This window comes from Leucopleurus acutus, assembly GCF_964270905.1.
Source record: "Leucopleurus acutus genome assembly, chromosome: 6".
Taxonomy (NCBI): domain Eukaryota; kingdom Metazoa; phylum Chordata; class Mammalia; order Artiodactyla; family Delphinidae; genus Leucopleurus; species Leucopleurus acutus.
In genome coordinates, this window is record NC_139149.1 from 110,096,555 (window position 1) to 110,120,542 (window position 23,988).

The 23,988-nt window shown below is 36.9% G+C and overlaps 1 protein-coding gene across 2 annotated transcripts in view; it reads left to right on the forward strand.

The window, feature by feature from the left end:
• The window catches only part of CAB39 (calcium binding protein 39), an 86,760-nt gene that overhangs the window by 17,672 nt on the left and 45,100 nt on the right, over positions 1-23,988 (forward strand). For both annotated transcript variants that reach the window (XM_082841532.1, XM_082841531.1), the window contains exon 2: positions 18,093-18,248. In XM_082841532.1, coding sequence (XP_082697658.1) covers positions 18,135-18,248 — 114 coding nt within the window. In that variant the 5' untranslated portion in view covers positions 18,093-18,134. The remainder of the gene's footprint in view (positions 1-18,092; positions 18,249-23,988) is intronic.

The window sequence follows — 23,988 nt, forward strand, 5'->3', positions numbered from 1 at the left end:
GTTCTATGTCCAACATGCAGACATGTTTTTTGGTTTTGTTTTTTGTTTTTTAAATTTTATTTTATTTGGCTGTACCGCGCGGTATGCAAGATCTTAGTTCCCTGACTAGGGATCGAACCCATGTGTCCCCTGCATTGGGAGCATGGAGTCTTAACGAGTGGACCACCAGGGAAGTCCCCCAAACATGTTTAATGGATAGTGTTTTACGTCATAAGGTAGTAATTTTTTTTTAATTTGTTAAATTTCTGACACAGAAGCCCAACATAAAAAACTGATAGAAGTGAGGTGTTTGGGCTAGAGATGAGGTGGACCCTCACCTGCTCCTTAGGGAGACCTTAGGGCAAGGTTTAAAAGCCACTGTGAGATTCAAGGCTAACACCATTTTAGTTTGGAAAAACTTCAAGAAAGCCTGGATCACCAGACTCCCACTTTTATGGAACAAGCTCACCCTGTGTGCCCCCTACCCACAGAATACCTGTAGAAAGCCTAATTTTAACATTTAACTCATTAACTTCCTGTTTAAACCACTGTGATTCTGATAGGTTGGTGACATGGTTAGCAATAACCCAAATATTTGGTAGATCAAGTTAAAAACTAAGAAGGTGGATTTTTGAGGCCTAGTAATCATATTCACTTGAGTTGGTAGCATTCTTCTGCTGAAACAGTAAAGGAAAAACAGAATCCCATGTTCAGAATTTTTGTAGAAGGAAATAAGTTTTTAATGGAAGAAAATGTATCCTTTGTAGCTTTTCCTGAATGTTTTGTGGCCTCTACCTAAAACTTAACTGTCTATACTCCCTTGGATATAAGATGTCTCTGTTGTGCATTTTCAATACAGCTTTCAGATAAAAGGCAAGTTTTCCATCGTGACTGTATTGTGATGTCAACACTCACCTAAAAAGCACCACTCCATAAAGTGGGGAATGTTCTTTGAGTAATAAAAGAAGCCATGTGTTTATTCTGTAAACAGCACTTAAGTTTACAGTGAGTTCTGTAAACTCACTGCCTTCTGCCTTCCTTTTCATTCAACACTTTATTACCCACCAGAGCTTGATGAAATTACAAAATAATTTTTGTTTCCTTATCAGAGTTCAGATTGTTGCATAAAGCTCTCTAATCAATTGTAATACATTTTCTGACTTTTATCCCAATTTATTCTGTCTACAAAATGCAGCTCAAGAATCATCTCCCCTGTCGAATGAAGTGTGAGACCTTCAACACACAGTGCCCTGTCTGTCCTCTGAGCTTGCCACTTGGCTCTCTTATTTGGGTTTTGTCATGCAGGGTCTGGTGGCATGTATTAGTCTTCCATAGATTTCACTCTTGCTGTGTGTGCCTTGTCTCCCTAGCTGTATTCTGAGTCCTGGAAGAATTCCTGTGTGTACCACATGAGGCATGACCACATCTTTTGGTCCACAAGCTGAGTTTTGGCTGTAGGATTGAGAACTTTAACCCTCCAAAAACACAAGCAAGAGTTTTTATATACGAACATGCCAATCAGGTGACAAATGAATTCAGTTACTTCCTCTGATATAAAATGTTTTTAGCCTCATTATTTCATCTAGAGTTTTTCTCTCAACTCAGGATCAAGCCTCCATATGCCAGTTAGTGTGTTGATTTGGAGGGGTGGAAAGGAATGTTGACTGGTTAGAAGAATTCTCAGAGAAATCATCTTTGGGTAAAATGTTCTACATGATCCTCTAAAGGGCCATGCAACTGTGTATTCTGTGACTCTAAATATTTCTGCTGGAAAAAGTCTGTTTACACTGAATACCACCATACGGTGGCCTTTGAGCAGTTTTAAAAGAAAACAAACCTTCAAATCTCCAACTATGGTGCTTCAGCTCAGGCTGGTTTTGTGGCATGTTTATGCTTTTGTGGGCATTTAGCCAGAACAGAAATAGCAATGCTGAACCTTGAAGGAGAGTGATTTTTCAGGTTTACATCTGATCCTCTAGAAATAAGTTTTACGGTTATAAATTTTAAAAAGGAATTATTTTTCAAAATACAGTTCTTAATTGGAATGACTGAAAGGAAAAAAATAAAAATCATTTCAACACTCTCAGGTGTAACTTTTTAGAACCACAGTATTTTCTTACTTTTTCAATCTATCTTAATTCTTTGACAAAAAAATAATTTTCGAAAAGGCTTTTATTTTTCTTGTTTGAACTTTGTTTCAAATTTTCTCACTTGTTTACTGTTCAAGTTTTGAATTACACAATTTTTTTAAGGAATTACCATCTTTTTAAAAGAGCAGGATTGGCTATTTGCTTTTTCTTCTTTACCAAACATGGGTGAGGCTGTGATGTTTACTCATGGTCATATGGACTATGCTTCCACAACCTTGTGGCAAAGTGAGTAGTAAATTGAACCAGAAGAAAAATGGATTTATAATTTTTTCCTTGAAGATTAATGATTTCACGTTTAAAAATGTGGACACTGATTAACCTTCATATTATTAAATTCAGTGCTAATTTGTCAAGGAATAGTTGAAGTTCATGTTTCTGAAACTAATTCTACAACTATGGTAATGTAACTTAATTCCTTAGAATATCTGTGAATGAATCGGTGTAGATAAAATTAAAGATGGCAGATCCATACTGATAAAAGGCCTTTAACATATTCATGGAAATCAGTTAATTAGTCATGTATTACAAGTATTTCTAAATAATGCTTTGTAATATGTAACTATGATTTCAAGTCTTAAACCAAGTGATGAAATCTTTTTGCCTTGTGATAATTTGAGAAATTAAGCATTGTGAATAAGATAGCTATCGTTAGTAAATGAACTACTCAGGTTGATTATAAATCTATTTTACAAACTGCCCGTCCCATCCTATCAGTTGGTTATGAGATCAATTTAGTGGGCTATGACTAGCATTTTAAAAGGGAGGGAAGGGAACAGGGGACTAGGATAGAATAAAATAGAATGGAGAATGTCAGTGTAATTTTGCATAGTGAGGATAAGTGCTGTTTGGTGGTACTTTGTGTGTGTCTGTGTGTATGTGATACATATTTTTTATGTATGAATATATGTGTCTTGAAATCAGAGAAATCTGGAAGCTATCACTGCTAGTGGTAATGAGTTAGGTGACCTGGTGGCCTTGTGGTTGTTTAAATGGCTGTACACACAAAATAGTGGGAAGCAGCCGCATAGCACAGGGAGATCAGCTCGGTGCTTTGTGACCACCTAGAGGGGTGGGATAGGGAGGGTGGGAGGGAGATGCAAGAGGGAAGAGATATGGGGACATATGTATATGTATAGCTGATTCACTTTGTTATAAAGCAGAAACTAACACACCATTGTAAAGAAATTATACTCCATTAAAGATGTTAAAAAATAAAACCGCTAAGACTGATGTCAGAAAAATTAAAAAATCAATGACTGTACACACAGTACAAACTGATGGCCGGCTTTAATTGGAAGGTTCCAGTATTTGTACTGTGCTTTTAACAGGGAATAAAGGAAGACCTGTGTGACTTGCTGAACAGATTTGTATTTGACAGGAATCTGGTAAGGAAAGCTAATAATACTCTGGTTAACAAACTAGAGATGCAAGAAAAATTTTTAAATGTCAAATGTATATTGAATCTAAATCAGAAGCAATTTAATAGGAATAATTGTTCAGTCCAGCAGGTTATGTCCCAAAAGGCAGTAGTAAACAATGGGTGCGGATGTGGTTCACTACAGAACATACAGGTCAATTATGTTGCTCAATAGAGAGCTGCCATGTAATGTATCAAAACTATTAATGGAGTTTAAGACTACATTTATGAAATCTATGGATAGGTAGTCTTGGATCATATGTGGAGTACAGGGTCTGGTTTGGAACACCACACTTTTAAGAGGGGTGGTGACAAGCTGGAATCCTGGAGAATAACTGAGGGCAGTCCTCTGACTGAGTCAACTCTTCAAGTTTTATCTTCCTTATCTGTAACAAAAGCACAACTGGATACATTTTATAGGAATTTGGCTGCCGACAGTGCTAAATGTAACGCAGACTGAATGGGAATATTATGGCTCTTGTTCCCAGACAACTCACAGGCTAGCATGTTGATGGTAATTTATATATTAATATGTCTGATTAGGCTGTTCAAAGTGCTTTGAGTTCTTCTTTCTACATGACATTAAAAATATTCTCAAATCACAGATTTGTATTTTTGAAAAATATATCATTTAAATGTTTATTTGGCATCATCCTTATTTAACATGTATTTTAGTATAGTCACCATTTATAAAGAATGCATTCTGTACCACCCCACCCCCAATAACTTAATTAGGTGGCTATTGGAGAAAGGTCACTGATTCATGTTACTATAGTGGATTTCTTGATTGATTTTTCCCACAACTAAGCAGTGCTAGTGTGAAAGGTGCCTCACTGTCAAACTGGATATCATAGTGAGGTTTGTTAAATTAGATTCTACTAGAACTAATTTCAGAAAAGGATACCATTGTTTAACTGTAAATAATGTCTGATACCTATAATATGAAATCTTGCATCATAGTCAGTATGCAGTTACAAGCTTGATAGGAAACCCAGAATTCATAAAGAAAAAGATTATAGATAAAGCTATAAGAAAATGAGAACTTTGTACATGACAAAAAGTTGGAATGCAAATGGAAAAACTAACATATTTGCAAAAAAAAGACAAAGGGATAATGTTCATAATTATAAGTATCCTATCAATCAATGAGAAAAAGACTCCAGACCTAGTAGAATAATGGACATTAGAGATGTACAAACAATTTTGCTAAGGAAATACAAATGGATAATAGGCATGAAAATGTGTTCACTGTCATCAGTGATCAGCAATTCAAAGAATCAAGTTGATTTGTGGGGAAGAGAAGGTCAAGAGAATAGCATTTTTAATCTGACAGGTTGGCAAAAATCAAAAGGGTTAGTAGGGCTGGTGTTGGTTGGCTGGTGAGGAAATAGCTGCCGTCATCCACTGTTGATGACAGTGTAAATTGGCATAAGCTTTTGGTGCAAGTTAAAAAACATTTAGAAGAGTAGTCCCATTCATGGCACTTATTTTAGTCCTGAGCAAACTACCTTTCTTTTAAACAACAAAAGATATTTGAAAACTATTATGGGGCCAATACTCAGGTGGAGAAAAAAGCAGATGTATAAGAGCAAACTTTTCTGCAGAAGCCAGGTTCAAGTTAGTGTGTGTGTGTGTGTGTGTGTGTGTGTGTGTGTGTATTTTTAAGGTTAAAATTTAAACTTACAAGAAAGAAGTCAGAGAGCTCTGAAACATGATACAGTCTTAACTCCTAAGAATTACTTAGGTAATTCCAGTTTGGTTAAAATACTTCCAGCCATATCTCTAAGTGAATTCTAGAACTGTTTAAGTGGTTGTTTATATGTGCCCTGCCCTGTTCCAGAAAGGATCTAAGGTAGCTTGAAGTATTCTGTTGTACTTAATTATCATAATTTTAGTCTTGGAAATCCTTAATGACTGCATGATACACTGAAATTACCACAGTAAAACTTTACACTAGTAGTATGGTTCTCTTAAAAAGTGTTTGAGGCTTAACATGAGATTCGTGTTTGTAAAATTAATACACAGATTTTTTTTTTTAACAAGAGCTGGTGCTTTAAAAAAATCCTTGTAAAACTACTTTTGTCTAAAAATTACTTTGTCTGAAGCAAAGCTCTCTCCTATAAACAGGTGTCTCTTGCTTTGTTGTTCAAATAAAGAATGAACTTTATCATTAGAGCATATTTCATAAACATTCATAATTTGACATTCGCATGTTTAGTGTGAGTAAAAGAAACTTTCAAGGGTTAATAGAAAGCCTATTAGAAGAACACAAAAGTGAAATTATTTCTAAACATTGTATTTACTAAGCCCATTTCATTAAGTTCTCGATCTGTAATTCATACATAACAAAAGCTATTAATTTAAAATAGGAATTTTTTCTAGAAATTTAAATTTATGGGAATACTATTAAAGATTGATTCACCTAGTGATTATTTACTACTTTTGATGACCAAAAACAATAAAAACAACAACAAAAAACAGAATTAATGGTCCGTATGATGTGATGTATGTAATTGGTGCATTTAGCTTTAGGGTCATGGAGAAAGTTCCACCAAGAATAGTCTACCCTAACCTACACTTCTAAATTCTGAAAATGTTAGAGATTTGAGGTCTCCAACAATCTCTCTTTTTAAAAAGTGATCTGGGAAAAAGTATTAGGCATATGCCTAAAGGAGATTTGTTTTAGTTAATGTGACATTTTCCCAAAAGATGAGTGGCTGGAGAAGTTCGTGGTCACTCAGACCTATACATGTGTTTGGGAGATTTTAGTTGGAACTGGAAGGTAGTTCCTAGCTCTCTATGCAATGCACTTGTTATTTAATAGAAAAAAGGAACGTGGGTTGTCAACGATGAGCAATAAAAGTCCTCTCCAAAGCATATGGAACAGAGATGTGGGCAAATTTTTGTTTTTTGATACTGTGGGGGTTTTTTTTTGGGGGGGAGGGGACAGTCAAGGGTATCCTTTTCATATTTATTTAACTCATAATAATCTTAGAAATTGCCTTTTGTCTATTTGATCAGAATTTAAAGATCAATATTTTTAAAAAGACACTTAGTGAACATTTATTTCTGATTACTTTTTGATAATTAAGTCATACTTCCATGTTGTACATTTTGTGATACTTGATCTGTTTGTAAGATGATAGGACAAATAAATACAAAGAGAATTTGAAGTCAAAAGACTTGCCTTGAATTCTGATGCAGACGTTCAACATGGGATCTCAGGACGGACCTTTTATGTGAATCTAAAGACGTACAGCAAGTATTTACCATAGAAATTGGGGAAAGTGGGAAGGGGTAGTTTCATGGATAGAAAGTGTTGGATTTAGAGAATACACATCACAATATAATGCCCAAGTGATCAGTCAATTAAGTTCATTCTAATATAACATTAATAAAAAGTCAATGCAAAAAAGTTGTGAAGATCCAAAACAGGATGGTTCTACAAATTGTGCCACAATCTTGGGAACCCAGATCCACCCTTTCAGTATTTCATCTTGGTTAATTACATGAATCTATTACACTTTAGTCAGAATTTTTCCATGTTTATATTCATGGCACAAACAACATACAGGTGGCAACTTATAGATTGGAACAGTTAAGTGAGCAGGTGTGGGTCCAACTTTGTACATAGCAATAGCTAGATTATAGGTGCTTACCTAGATTTCCTGCTCACTTATCCTCCAAGACCATCTAGGTGGTGGCCCCTAACCCTGTTCTGGCTGGGTTTCAGATTAAAACTTTCTGGTTAACTCCTGGTTGTTTATGTATCAATCGTTTCTGTGGCCTTCTTTGTTTTGAGAACTGTTTTTCAGTTCCACTCAATACATGTGTCTGGAGTCTTAATGCAAAGCAATATGCCAAATGTTACGAGAATGTAACATGTTGGCTGGTATTCAGTTTTGCCACATTCAGTTTTGGGGCTTCCTGACTCATTGAGGGTGATACATATGTAAATAATAAAAGCACACTATAATCGAGGTTTTGAAAGCTCAGGAGTGAGGAGGAAGATTACTGTGGGGGTCTTCATGGAGGAGCTGTTATTTAAAAGTGGAATTAGACATGGGCAGGATTTTGAACAAGTAGAGAAAAGGGGGGCATTCCCAAGGCGGGGATACTCATGCTGGCATTGCTGTAGTTTTCCAAGAATTTCAGGGAGGGGCACTATAAGTCAGCTATTGAAGGCATTGCCTGTGTGTACCTATTTCCTCTGTAGATATTCTTTTCCTGTGCCATCAGCAGATAAGTTAGTTTATTGAATTACAGTGGACAGAATGACAACACATATACATTGGAACAGTTAAGTAAGAGCTGTGAGACTATAGAGGAGAAAGGGTTGTTTTTATGTGAGAAACATGGTTTAAGGTGATCACTTTGCAGTTATACATAAATTTAACTTTGACCGTTTAGGCAAATAAAGGGGAAAAAAGCAAAAGCAAAGCACAATGGACATACCAATTACAAGAAGCATAACAATTCTTTAGAGTAAAAAATGTTCTCTATTACTGATTTTTAAAAATTATGAAAATGTTCAAGTATATTCAAATACTCTAGTATAATGAAGTTCTAGCTCCAACAGTTACTAATATTTTGCTCACCTTGTTTCATCTATCCCCCCCACCTTACTGTTAGGGAGGGGTGGTACTGTAGTATTTTGAAGCAAATCCCAAATCACCTGTATTTCAGTATGTATGCCTAATTGATAAGGATATTTTTTACATATCTACTATATTATAATACCTAACAAAATTAACAGTAATTTCTTAATTATCCTACCCAGTATAATTTTCCTGACTTGCCCAAGTATCTTTTGTATAGTTTGTTTATTTGAATCAGGCTCCAGAGAAGAGCCATATATTTGACTATGTCTAGTGAGTTTCTTTTATTACTTAACATTCTCCACTGCCTTTCCTCCCCCGCTCTGCTAATGCTATTTGATTTGCTGCAGAAACCCAATATTCGTCTTGTCGAGGGGCCCTTGTTCTGGGTTTGACTTGGTGATTCCCTGTGATGTTTAACTTGTTCCTTCATCTCCCGTGTTTCCTATAGACTGATAGGTTTAGGAACTTGATTAGCTTCAGTTTTTTTTTTTAAGTGGAGGAAAGGAGATCAAATATTTTTATAGATGGACCTTTCTACTTCCTATTGCATCCTATCATGAGACACATTGATGTCTGATTTTCCTATTTTTAATGATAGATCAGTGTTCCAAGTTATCAGCTCCAGTTATCTACTATGAAGTTCTCCATCAACCTTTCACCTATGATTTTAATGGCTGTTGATAATTGTTGCCTAGATCCCTTATTTCATCAAGGATTACAAAATGATAATTTTCTACTTTTCTTTCTACATTTATTAACTATATGAATCTTCTATAAAAAAACTTTCCCTTTCAACTATTTGGTTACCCTCAAATACAGGCTACGCAGTAAAGACAGGATAAATGTGCCATTCCCTTTCTTTTATTTACCAGTTTGGGGGGTATTGAGTTCTCACAAACTCTAAGGTGACGAATGAATTTTCTTTTTTAGTATTATAATTTTCATGGGTTTTAATGTTTTATATTAACTGTATTATTGTTACTTGTACTACTATTAAATACATAACATATTATATATGCAAATTTTAATTTGCATGTCAATTCATTGCAATAATTTTTCTTTTTTATGCCAAAATTGTACCATCTTAGGCCTGTGGGAGCCTTTCAGATTGGCTCCTGTGTCTTTTTTGGCAGGACCTCATCCATCTTTGCTTTCTGAGGTAACATGCCCTAGGCTCGGCTCATCTTATATATTTTCCTGCTCCTTCATGGAGCCCTGGTTCCTTTTATTGGGAATGATCTTGTACTAATTTTTTTTAATAGCACTTTTATAATCAGGAAAAAACTGTACATGTACATTGTAAATATTTAACATTAAGAAAAATTTAATATGGAACACACATTCTCACTACCCATTATTAACCTCTGATTTTTTTTCTCTTAGTCAACATATGTGTTTGCATATATAGAACACATGACTATTTTATATACATATATACACTCATATGTATATGTGGTGCATATAAATATATATATGCACCTTTGTATCTAAAGTGTTTTCAGTTAAAAGGAATTGTGGGCATTTTTTCACGTCAGTAGAAATCTTCAGAAGAATTGATTTTTAAATGAGTTCACAATGTTCAATTATATTTCCTGGGGCTTTTTCCCTTTTTTTCAACTGTCTTAAGTAATGATTCAGCTGCCATCTTGGTACATAAATCTAAGAGAAGCAGGTTTAAGAGAGAAGCATTTTTAAGTCTCCTGATACATAGTGAACATATTCATTGTCATATGAAAGACACTGGTTAATCTGATAGATGGTGCATTAAGAGTTGGAGTCAAAACCTTGGAAGTCCTTTCTCTTCCACTTTACTAACTAGCTTCATGGTGTTTGAACAAATTATTCAATATCTTTGTGCCTTAGTTTACTCATCTATAGAATAGAAAAAAAAATAAAACTTAGTAATGAATCAAAGGAGTTCTACTCTTTCCTTGAGAATCAAAAGATAGTTTGCTTGTTCTACAGATATTCTACAAGTATGTTCTAGACACTGTTCCAGGGTCTGGGTATACAACAATGAATGAGTGAAACAAACAGAGTCCTTTTCCTGGGACATATATGTCAGGTAATGGTGACAAGTACTGGAAGAGCAATTAAGCGGGATAAGGAGATGAGATTAGGGGAAAGGTGCTCTTTTGGAAACATTGGTCAGGGAAGGCCCTGTGAGTAAAATGAGGGAGAGAGCCATAGTGATCTGAGCGAAGAACTCTCCATGAACAGTATGGGGAATGTACTTAGGCCAGGCCCAGGAATGTCAAGCCAGGCAGTGTGGCTAAAGCCTCGAGTGTAAGAGATGAGGACAGAGAGCAGTAGATCACAAGGAGCCTTGCAGGCCTTGGTCAGGAGTGTGGATTTTATTCTGAATGAAGTGAGAGGTCATTGGGGGAGGGATTAAACAGAGAAGTGACGGGGCTTTGTAAACTGTGAAGTGTAGTACTGTAGGAGAGATCTTACATTATTTAAAATATTGCTACTATTAACACCATGGCAACCATCTGATTTACCATCTAGGCTATAAAAAAATGTCAGTCTAACTCCTGCATAGTATCCAGTGTTGCACATCATTGGCCCCTGAAAGTCTGATCAAGATACATTAATTGCAAAGGACACTTTACAGGTCGTCTTGTATGCTCTTGAACACTTAATTTTGGTTTTGACATAGTTGATGATGAGCTTTGTATATGGTAGCTTTGGTAATTAACCAAAGGTCCAGTTGCTTCTTAAAGCTATCCATGGTTTATTTTAATGGAGCTGAGTCATTGCATCTTATTTGCAGCTTAGAAGGGCATGTAGCCTATCCTTCCAAAAACTGAATCAAAACTTTTAGATGCAGGTTTTAAAAGGATAAGATCACTCATCTTATATTGCTATACAGTCTGTGTGGATACCTTTTTTTTTTTTTTTTTTTTTTTTTTTGCAGTACGCGGGCCTCTCACTGTTGTGGCCTCTCGCGTTGCGGAGCATAGACTCCGGAGGCGCAGGCTCAGCAGCCATGGCTCACGGGCTCAGCCACTTCACGGCATGTGGGATCCTCCCAGACCGGGGCACGAACCCGTGTCCCCTGCATCGGCAGGCGGACTCTCAACCACTGCACCACCAGGGAAGCCCTGGATACCTTTTTTAAAACCCATTTTGGCCTTGGAAACAGTAGTCATGAATCAGATTTTAGAAGGAAAAAAAAAACCATGTAATTATGCTTAACTGCTGTTTATTCAAATTTTACCATATGCAGATGCTGTTCTAAACACTTGAAACACATGCAATTCTTATACCAAGTTGTTAGGTTGCTATTGTTTCTCCCATTTTAGAGATGAGGAAAGGGGGCTTAGAAAAGTCTAAGTCAGCTAAGGCATGGTGAAGCCAGGATTTGAACCCGGGTTATCTTTAAAGCCCGTGTAATTAACTACTGTGCCTTATATAATTGCCCTACCTTACTATATGGGTAGTCTAGCACCTAACACAAGATCTAGCATGTTGTAGATATTTAATATTTATCTGAATCAAGTAACATTAACCCTAGAAGCAGGGGATTTAGGTCTCAGAGCCAGCTATCTAAAAAATGGATTCAAATGTTTACGACATTTCACGCTTTCCATGACTGCTTAATTAAGTACCTTGATAGTCCTCTGCAACAGTCTTATTATTGTATGTGGGGTTTTTTGTTTGCAGTTTTGGCATTTGACCACCAAGTTTATGAGTCAGATCTAACATATATGTTAGCACAGAGTCCTGTGAACTCAACTGTTTAGGAATGTGTTGTCATTCAGGAGCTTTTCTGTATTGTCTTAAAACATATACACCCATATCCATATATGCCAGAATGTTGTCTTCTTGAGAGCAGCCACTCTTGGTGCCTTAAGTTTGTATGGTACATAGTGAGTGCACGGTTGGTACTTGAATGAATGAATGTCCTAATTAGTGGCTTATGGACCATTTGACTACTTTTCAATATTTATCAGTACATAGGTGACTAGAGTTAGCTGCATTTAGGGGTATGTTGCATGAGCCCAAAGCAGTCAGATTGCCTAAGAAGGTCAGTGCCTAACAGTCCTAGGTAATGGTGTTACCCTTCTAGTTTCCCAGTGGGTGTTCTGTATGTTCTCCAGCGGTTTCTTGGTATGGAGCTTTGTACTCTGAGGAGTATTAACCTAACAGACCAGTGACTTGAAGTTTTTGTGCTTTGTAAGATGGAGGTGACCATTTCTGCTATCATCTGGTCTCCATCTGTTTTAGAGAAGAGTCGAGTCGCCATGTGAAAGACCACAAATACAGAGCAAGTAACAAAAAGAAAAATATATATCAAACTGTTAATACTAGCTGTCCCTATAGGCTTTGCAGGTGATTTTCACTTTCTACCTTGAGTAGTCCTTTAATGTTTGAATTTTGCATGATGAATAGTATAACCATTTTTTAAAAGCTAGAAGTTTAACACTCAGTGATGGACATAGATGCAGGAGTAGATAGAAAAACTTCATTTATTCTGACTCCCAGCCTAGCCCTCTCCTCCCTACCCCAAGGATATAGAAGCTAGCTAAGGACTGTGCTTATGTGAACAGTGGCACAAAAAGCAACCCCACCCACCTTTTTAAAGTGATTTCAGTGGGTCAGTAAATGTCCCAGTCATCGTGGCGGCCAAATTTTCAAGAACATCTCCTAGGGGTGATATTGGCCCCATTGATAACCACTGCCCTTTGTGGAGAATAGCGAGGGTCTACACTTGATGTCTGTAGGGACAGAGAGATTTAGAAAACAGAATTTACTGAAATTGTGAACTGATTATATGGAAGAGTTAATGAGTGGAAAGAGTCTGCTATGGTGACCAGGTTTTGTGATTGGGTGAACAATGGATCCATTCACTGTGAAGGGGAATTTAGAAAAATAAGCAGGACTTGGGGATGAGGTTTGAGTTGCCTTGAGGACATCTTTCGGGAGCAGTAGTTAGAAATGTAGGCTGATTGGTCGGGGCTGGAGGTAGATTTCAGGTTGTTGAAAACGTGGGTAGATGAGATCACTCAGAGAATATAGGGTAAGAAGACAGCCAAGATAGAACCTTAAAGTACATCACCATTGGAAAAAAGATGAGTCATTAAGTTAAAGGCAGAAAGAAAGAGCATTTGGAAAGACAGAAAAACAAATGCGTGAAACCTAAGGGGTGTAACAGTGCTAAATGTTCCTGCAAATTCCTTTCATGCAGATTTAGCATGTTATTTCATAAATATTAATTTTAGTTTAAAAGCATGCTAAATTATTCCCCACCCTGGCCTCCCTCCTCCCAATTTTCAAGTTATATTTCCCCTCTAACTCTTCTTTACCTTTGGGATTCAGGCATACACCACTAATAAACCATCAGGAGCACGCTTACCGCCAGTGTGCGAGATGGTAGGCACGGGTTTCCACAGCCCTCTAAATGCGGACAGTGGCTGGCGTTCTGCCAGTGGCATTGGTAGTTTTGACTCAGCCCAAGGACTCCTACTGAGGTTTATTATGAACCAATTTTTTTTTTGAAGGGATGGGGAAGTGAGTATTTGAAAACTAAATGAATTTTTTCAATTATAGTACGTATTTCTGTCCATTTCCTTCATGAACTCTAGTTATGTCTGAAACATAGTTTAGGCAAAACATAGTTTAAGAAGAAATTTGAATGTACAGAATAGTTGAGTGGCAGTGAAAACCCATATATCCATTTAGATTTAAAAATTAAGATTTTTACCATACTTGCAAGTTTGTGGTACTCTGGCTTAGAGGTAGTTGGCATATTTAGGGAACAGAAAGGACCTCAGCGTGGCTGGACCTCTGTGCGAGCCTCTGTGGGCTGTGCGAGTTGGAGATGGGTAAAGCTATGGTAGGGAATTTGGATTTTACCATAAGGGCAATGAAAAGTTATTGAAGGGCCTTACTCAGTGAACTCTTGCTGTTATTGTTCCCTAGAATTCTCTCAAACACGTATGACAAAGGAAGAAAGTGGGAAATGAGAGTCAGGCAGGTGAAAAGTGTCTTGTAACCATCTTATCCTTTGTTTAACCATTGCTACTTCCAGCTTTGGCATCTTCATACTCTTGGGATTGTCAGTTCCAAAACTCAGACATGTACCTGGGTGTTTCACATCCTTCAAGGAGACAGAACCCTGTGAATAGTTCTGCTTGATGGTGGACCAGGCCCCTTTCAAGGCACCGTCTCCACTCCCGGGAGAAGGCAGTGTGGGCTGGAGAGTTCACTCTCAGTGGTGCCTTTGCTATCATTTGAGCACTGTTGGAAGGTCATGAGTTATTCTGTGAAGGGATTCACTTCTATTACTTGTAAGGACTGAAGTAAGGAGACTGAAGCTTCATGTTCAACCCTTAAACTAAGTTTGTATGTGGTTCCAAATCTTCGTGTGGATTTCAGGTTGTTCTTTATTGTCTCTAAACTTAGTGATTCATGAGATCTAGGTTAGTCATCCATATTTTTTTTTAGCTGTGTGTGTGTGTGTGCACATGCACGTGTGTGTAACATTAAATAGCTTTCTTACTTATAGATCATGATCAAAGTTTGCTGGTTTTATTGGCTCTGACTTTGGAGATGAGTAAGATTAGTAAATTGGCAGCCTTACTTTTCTGTGTCATTCAGCCTTCCATGGAAATGTTTTATGAATAGTACTTTTTATGTATTAAGGATAGATTGTTTTATATTATTCATTGATTTCTTTACACTTAGTTTTTGTTTTTTTTTTTTTTGCGGTACGCAAGCATGTGGGGTCTTCCTGGACCGGGGCACGAACCCGTGTCCCCTGCATCGGCAGGCAGACTCCCAATCACTGTGCCGCCAGGGAAGCCCTACACTTAGTTTTATGTTTATCAAATTATACATGTGAAATTGAAGGACGCAAATAGTTACAAAAAGAGCTTGTAAGAAAAAATACCAGTTGCCCACTCTCTTCCTGCTCCCCAGAGGTACTCCCTCTTTTGATCAATTGTTTTGGGATCTTTCTCCCCATCTTTAATGAACATGCTTATATGACACATCCATGATTTCACCATATTATAACATTTGCCTCAATAGCTGCTTTTGTTTTCTTTATTAAAGTCAGGAACACGATAAATACTTAGTAGCTCTGTGCATATTAATCTAACATGTTTATTAAAACTTTTATTTCTTAACGCATTTCTCAGCCTTTTAGCAATCAATGTTCTAGGCACATGTATTGGCTACCTACTTGGTCATCACTTAGCAGCCATTCATGAATTTTAAACTTTTCTATGTTTTCAATTAATTATTTAAAAAGTTGGAACGCTGAGTGGCATACATTAGCATAAGCTTAATGCAAAGCAAACTTAGACATAAGAAATTCTAATGCAGAAGTTTTAAGGGGTATTATTTCCTTGTTTTTGACCCCCCAAATCTGTCTTAGTTGTGTTGATCAAGAATTGGTGGATTTGAGGACGTAAATGAAAGAAATAAAAGGATTTGTTTAATTATTGCACTCAGGCTTTAAAGTAGAACTATATGATATAGTTTTTATTTATACTTTTTTTTTTTTTTTGCGGTACGCGGGCCTCTCTCTGTTGTGGCCTCTCCCGTTGCGGAGCACAGGCTCCGGACGCGCAGGCTCAGCGGCCGTGGCTCACGGGCCCAGCGACTCCGCGGCATGTGGGATCCTCCTGGACCGGGGCACGAACCTGTGTCCCCTGCATCGGCAGGCGGACTCTCAACCACTGTGCCACCAGGGAAACCCAAAGTATAGTTTTACTAGTTTATATGTTCTGTAGAATCTTGACTGCCCAGTGTATTAATTAAGAGGAATGATTGTGTCATGCTTCCCCTTTCCCTCAACAAAAGCATTTTATATATGTATTCTCTTATGCAGCTGTACTCTTTTTGCTGTGGACCAATATTTGGTGTGTGGTAGGACTTTTTTTTTTTTGGTAGGACTTTTTAAAACCCCCTTTGCCCTGGGAAGTCACTTCTTCCGCTGTTGAGTCAGAGCTGAAAATATCTCTGTTGCATGGCACCCTAACATTTCCTGCAAAATTCCATTAAACATTCCCACCTTTTACCCAGCATTGACGTATAGATCACTGCTATTATTTGTGGAGTACAAACAGGGAAGATTATGGTTTCATAGGACTTATCGTGAGTGTGAATCCACTCTGTTTATAGAGAAGCAGGCTGCATTGCCCCCTACCCTTCTTCAAAAAAAATAAAATAATTTTAAATAAATAAATAAATAAAAAGAAAAAAGTAATGGAAAAGAATGATCCAGAATTTGGGTCCCATCTTGCCAGGTAATCAGAGAGAAAAATGTAACAGCCACCTGTAGTTGATCCAAACTTCTTGTCATAGAAAAAATATTTGGAAGTAAATTTAGAACCTGTGTTTGAGGACATTTCCCTTTGGTTAATGAAGATGTGGTTTTAATGTGATCAAAAGAGGATTTATAAGCTGACAGAAGGTGAACTATATAGGTGATATTTGGGTATAGAGATTGGTCAAAACATCATATCAAAGCATGTCAAGAAATAACATACTTGTTCATGATTTAGTTGTAAGCTTCTTGTTAGCATTCATTTGCACGTTCTTTTCCCCTAAATATTTATTTGTAAACAGATATGCAGTTCACTGTATCTCATACTTTAGAGAAAAAGCATTCCAATACTTTCTTCCAGTGAAGTCTTAGGCATAGGTCAAAGGAAGTGTTATGATGCTGTTCAACAGAGATATTTTATGTTGATGGGGGAAAAAAACCAAAGTAGGGTTGAGGTATCTGAGACCCACCTCTCCCCACTTTGGCAGAGGTGGGCAGTGGGTGCCAGGGATGGTGAAATATAGGAGTTTGGAACTCACAGTTTGAAAATCACTCATCTAAGTGATCTATAAGGTTCTTCGGAAAAGTGTTGTCTTTTGGTATCTTATATGAGATTGTTTAATGCCTGTGAGTGTAAATTATTTTAGTTTATTTAGTGAAAGAAATTGTAACTTCTGACATGTTCCAAAGTTACTTTCATTGCTTATCTTGTTAACTTTGTTTTTTCATGGTGACCTTTTGGAATAGTTGATGTCCTCCTTTTGCATGATGTAATATTGTGGTTTATGTGGTTGAAATGTTGTTTTCTGCTACCTGCAAAATTTTAAGAACTTCCAGAAGTTCATTGTCCCCAGAATTTGTGCAGTGAGTTCCTTCATGGGATATAGTCATATCCAGGCAGAAAAAGTACACGTTGAAACCATCACTTAAAGAATTTGAGGATCTGATGGGAGATATGTCCAAGGCTCTGTCCAAGGTTCTCTCCAGCCCTGAGACCATAGGATTGACTGAAGAGGAGGAAGGGTGTACCCACAGGATGCTGAGGAAGCAGCATCAGCATGAACACTGGAAAAGGCGCATCTGGAGAGACCTAGAGAGTGGGTCTGTTGCTAGTGCTTTTTGGCTAAGCTCCTTGCCTAACTTTTTACCTCAGTTTCCTCAACTGTGAAACAGAGATATCTATTAATTGGAGGTATAGTGTGGTGATTAAGGACGCTTTGGATCAAGACAGACCTGAGCTGGTTTTACCCCTTAGTACCTTGAGGCAGTTTCTTAATGTTATTCAACTCTTTCAATGTTACCTGTAAATGGGAGTAGAATTAATGTCCTCGGGGAATTGTTTGAAAAGATCCCATAGATGATGGATTCAATTGCTTAATAGGGAGCCTGGCGGTGCTAGTTACCCTCCATCATCAGCACCATCATGTTCCTCCTCAAATGGGTGGTTAGGAGAGCAGGGGATTAAAAAGGTATTTTGAAAAGTACAAAGTGTTCTGTAATTTTATTATAATTTCTTATATATTTGTGGGTTTCCTAGTACTGATTTTGAAAGCGATATAAAGTAACTTTCTCAAACACTGTTTTTCTTCTCAGATTAGGGTTTAGAAAGTATGTCTTCTATCCACCTCACTTTTTCTCACTTGTACCATGTGCTGTGTCCCCAGGTGAAGCAGGCAGAGCGCAGTGAGGCGCCGGTCGCTGCCGCCATGCCGTTCCCATTTGGAAAATCTCACAAATCTCCTGCAGACATCGTGAAGAACCTGAAGGAGAGCATGGCCGTGCTGGAAAAGCAAGACATCTCTGACAAAAAAGCGGAAAAGGTGTGTATTTGGCTTTATTTTATATTTTTAATCTTTTGATTAGGAGCAAATGTAAGACAAGTTATGAGGTGATTTCTAAAAATCAGTAAATCTCAATTTGGGTTTATTTGGGGTTTTTAAAATTTAGTCCTAAAGTGGCATTTGCTGGTGCTTAAACACCACGTGTTTTCTCCTGTACTGCCATCTAACAAATACATTTTTGACTTTTTTCTCAGTTTTTCATTTGAGGTTTTCAATTCTATTTAAATTTCGGGGTTTTTTTTTCATTGTTGATATAGTTTATCTCATTTCTGAAATCAGTGTTTCCACTGGTAGTCCTCTTAGGGAGATAACCTCTCCTGATTTTCTTTTTGTGTTCTCTGCATCCATGACAAGTATCTTCTTCTACCCAGTCACCACAGGCCAAAACCTGACTTTCATACCAATCTGTCCCCCCCCAAAAATAATCATCTTTCAATAAATAGTATGAACCCCTACTTCCTAAGGGGTTTATGAATTGATCCCAACTTCCATTCCTACTTCACGAAAATCCTCATGACCTTTTTTATGGACCTTAGCAGTAGCCTCTTTAGGGCTCTTTCTGAAATATCTCCCCTGCTTTAAACCTTCAGTTCAGCCTTCTCACATAGCACACGAGACCCTTTGTGACCTGGCCTGTGCTTCTCTAGGTGAATTTCAACCCCTTTCTCCCTTTTTCTGTATGCTCTAACAATCTCAGCTCTCTGTTCATTGAAAGCAATTAATAGCAAACAATTAGCCATACTGTCTTTGTCTTGTTTTCACCCCTGCACCATTTTCCCCTCAGCCCCCATTCATTTTTCAGAACCACCCAATTCATTTCTTTTTCCCGTATGGCTTCCCAGAATATTCCCTCTTCCGACCTTACCCTTACACTCTAAAATGAATCTACCATTTGGCCACCTCCTTTGGAAATGGCAGGAGTGCTGCCATCTTCAACATGAATTTATTTGTGTCATATTTTTTCTTCCTTACTAGACCTTGAGCTCTTTGACCCATGTGTCATTTCTGGCCCACCTGTGCCCTCCACAGTACCTGTCTCCCATGGGCTGGATGCCTGATGATTCACTGGATGAGTGTTTTGATTGGAACAGGATTTTCCATCCTATCTTTTATTTTAGCAGGTTGTTTTTTGTTTTGAGTTGACACTTAAACTGCTTAATTTCTACCATCTTTTTAAGTCTAAGACTGTGGTTTACCTGTATTCTTATAAAGAAAGGAATTTCGTGCTCGTGGGATTAAGATTTGTAATTATAGGCTATTTAGTTGTATCTTTCTGTCACTGGAAGCAATCTACAATTAGTGAAATTTTCTATAATTCAATTTTACTTTAGATCTTCCATGGAAATTCTAGACAGTTTCTTGCGTACCTTAGTAAGAGATGTAGATAAATGTTAATAATATGATGAAACTAACTTCTTTTAAAGATGGCTGTTATGTTATTTTGGTTGAAGTATATGAAGAAAATCTGGCCTCATACAGATGCATAATTGGAAAAGAGAGGAGTATTTTAATAGCCTTTCAGATAATTTTGAATATTTTTTGATACCACAGCAAAATTCAACAGTTGATAGTTTCTTGGTTATAATAGACTCAAACTGTATAAATGAACTTTTCGTACTCAGTACTTTGAAAAGGTCCTTTATCCATGCATGACTTTGTAACATGCACTGGTCATTTAGAAAATATTGGATCACTGAGTTACATACATCTTCCAAACGTTGACACATTATTCAGTATCAAAAATTCACATTTTAAAATATCACCACTGTGATCTCATCAGAAAAGTATAAGTTTTGGAAAGTGGTCAAACTTACTTATGTTGTATTCAAATTTCAAAATTCAAATCTGGCAACAAATACTGTTCGTTGGTTGTTTTCCTTAAGGATACAGGTTCACTTTGTTTATTTTTGAGAAAATGTCTGCCAAATATACAAGCCGGAATAATTTGTCAGTTTTTCTTTCAAGGAAAAGTGATGTTCCATAAAGAAAATAGTTTGTTCAGCTCATAGCTCAAACATTCTCATACAAGTACTTTTCTTCAAGACAAGCAGTCTTCAGTAAGGGGCAGAAGGTGCTTTATGTGTACTTCCTATTTATCACACCAAGTGTTAAAAAGTTGTATGTATACTCAGGTCAAAATTTAATAAAATGAATTTTTTTCCTGCTTTCTCATGACACTCTTAAGTGAAACAGTTTTTTGAAGCTGAGTGCGTGATGATGAAAACTACAACGATAACTACTACAGTTTGTTGTCACTGCCTTGACTTAGGCTAGAGGTCAACACCATCAGTGCAAATGGCAACGGTGGAAAAAGGCAAATTATGTGTTTACATTGATATGAAAGCAGTTTTGACCTCATGGACCCCTTGAAAGGGTCTCAGGGAACCTTTTTTGGTAACACAGAGGTTGAGAATTCTTGCTCTAAACATAAGCAAGAATAGACCTCCTGCTAAATAAAGCAAAGAAAATTAGTTAAATTAATGAAAAATAAATTTTATTTCAAAGGAAGGGGACAACTCTGAAGATTGAGGAGCAATCAATGCAAATTACTTTCCTGAAATAGATTAGAAATAGGGAGGAAAACCCTGAACTTTCTGATTTCACTGTCTTATCAAGATTCAGAAGGAAATAGCACTAATGCAAATGGTGAAGAGGGAATGAGACCTGAAAACAATGGAGAGATGAAAATACAACCTCTAAATTAAAAACCACGAAAAGCAACTTCGGCATCATACTTAAGACTGAAAACTTGAATGTAGTCCCATTAAAACCAGGGTGCTTGCTATGACTTTTTATCTAGAGTTGTTCTGGAAATTCTAGGCAACGCATAAAGAAACAGTTTAGAAATAAAAAACACAGCTATTTAAAATAAAGAGGGGAAATTACAATGTTGAGATATTCATATATCTTTACAAAACACAAGAGAATCAGTGTGAAAATGAGAGTTCACTAGGGCAGCTAAATACAAAATGCATAGCTTCCCTGAATACCATCAAAACGATCTAGAAATTGTAATTTTTTTAAAAAAAGTATTTTATTTACAGTAGCAACAACAAAAAAATAAGGTGTCTGGGAATACTTTCATCAGGAAGTATGCAGAACCTATATGAAGAGAACTATAAAACCTTATTCAGAGGTACAAAAGAATACTTGGTCCATGTTATTGGATGGAATATAGTTAAGATGCCATTTCTTATCAAATTAATTTTTAAGCTTAAAGCAGTTCCATTCACATCACAGCAGGATCTTTTTGTACCCTGACAAAAAATGATTCTGAAGTTGTGGAAGAGTTAATAAAGTAGCTACAAAGTTGTGCTGGAATTTAAGGAATATGAATTCTACTTTGTTTTGAAGCAAAACACACATTTCACACATCCACTCACAGTCTTTCCAATCATGGTTAATGATACGCCATCCTTCTAGTTGTTCAGGCCAAAAGTCTTGAGTCATCCATGACTCCTTTCACACTTCCCAGATCCAATTCATGAGCAAATACATCCACTTTATTGCGGGGGGGAAGGGGGGTGTTAAAAAGCCAGACTCTAATGACCACTTCACCCCGTTTTCTTAGTCACTACCTGGGTCTGAGCTACCATTATCTTTGTTCCGGATTACTGTAGTATTCTTCTAACTGGTCTCCCTTGCCTTTCCACAACCATAGTGATTCTTTCAAAACATGAGTCAAATAATATTTCCCTTAGAGTAAAAGTCAGAATCCTTACAAGGGCTGAACTAAGTTCTACAGGTCAAATCCTGCCTAGGCCTGTTTTTGTAAGGCTCATGAGCTAAGAATGGTTTTTACATTTCTAAAGGGTTGGTTTAAAAAGCAAAGAAGATTATGCAACAGAGACTTTATGTGGCCTATAAAGCTTAAAATATTTCCTGTCTGGTGCTTTTACCAAAAAATAAATGCCCACTCTTGCCCTGGTCAGTCAGGCCTGTGACCTCAATGGTCCCTTCTCCTAGTATTCCCCCCACATTGGCTTGCTTTTCCTTGTGTACTTCAGTCACACTCCTGCCTTATGGCTTTTGCATTGGGCTGTCCCCTTTACCTAGAATGTTCTTTCTCCAACTCTCTGCTTGGCTAACTCCCTTATTGCCTTCAAGTCTTTGCTTAAATGTCACTTTTCACCCAACCCCCTATTTAAAATGCAGCCTAGTCCCCGGCATTCCTGTTCCCCTGGTCTTGCTCTGGTTTTCTGTGTATCACTTAACACCTTTAATATACTTAATGATTTTTTTTTGTTGTTTTTACTAGTTCTTCCCTCTGTTAGAACATAAGCCTTCCAAAGACAGCTCAATAATTATTTTTTATTTATTGAAAATGGAATACAGAGTTAACATAGTTCTGTCAAGGTAACTCTTCTAAACTCTTAATTCTACTGAATAGGATAAAACATGTATTACTGAGAATGTTGTAATAATTTGTATGTTGAGTTTATGACCAATAAGAGGGTATCCCAGCCAGATATCTTCTGAACTTTATGATGGTGACCAAGTATCACATTCCCTTGTAGTGCTAACACCCACAGAAATAGTGAGATAAATGACCCTTCTCAAGAGATCTACCCTGTTGGTCCTAGTATCTTCCATATAGTTTTGTGTTTATTAATTATCTTCCCCTGTAATTCAGGATGCTTAGTGGACACTTTTCCTGATTGGATGAATAATTATACCCAGTGGATCTGATTAGTGGATAACTCTGAGCACCTAGGCAGGGTTTTGGTGATCTGTTGCAGGATACTGTCCCCAACTTTAAACTTTTAATAACATTTATTGTCACTCATTTATCTGAGGAGAATTAAAAGGTTTAATTAGCGGAGCTTGTGAATGATAAAAATTGGAGAAGGATAGGAAACTCTATAGGTGACTAAATCAGGCACCAAAGAAGGGTCAATGAGCTGGGGGTAGTGGGACAGGAGTTGGAGGAAGGACATGATTGTAACTGATAAAATGCAGTACAGATGAAAGTATAGCTCTGTACTAGGGTCTAAACAGATGAGATACCAAAGGAGAAAATACAACATAATTACTAAAAATATTTGATTAAACCAAAAGAAGGCAGAAAAAGAGGGAAAAATGGCTTTAAGGAACAGATGGAACAAATGGAAAACAAATAGCAAGATGATAAACTCAAATGTACCATATCAATAATCACATTAAGTATAGATGGTCTGAACACCCCAATTAAAAGGCAGAGATTGTCAGGTTGGACAAAAAAGTCCTATCTGGATGGACCTAGAGATTATCATATTAAGTGAAGTAAGTCAGAGAAAGACAAATATCATATGATATCACTTACGTGAAATCTAAAAAAAAAATGATATAAATGAATTTATTTACAAACCAGAAATAGACTCACAAACATAGAAAATAAATTTATGGTTACCAAAGGGGGGGTATAGCAGGGATAAATTAGGAGTTTGGGATTAACATACACACATCACTATATATAAAACAGATAAACAACAGGAACCTACTGTATAGCACAGGGAACTGTATTCAATATCTTATAATAACCTATAATGGAAAAGAATCTGAAAAAGAATATTATATATATGTATAACTGAATCACTTTGCTGTACACCTGAAACTAACACAACTTTGTAAATGAACTATATTTTGATTTTAAAAAATGGTTAAAAAAAGAGAAAAAATCCTAACTATATGTGCCTACAAGAAATGTACTTAAAGTGACAATGACACAATTAGGTTACAA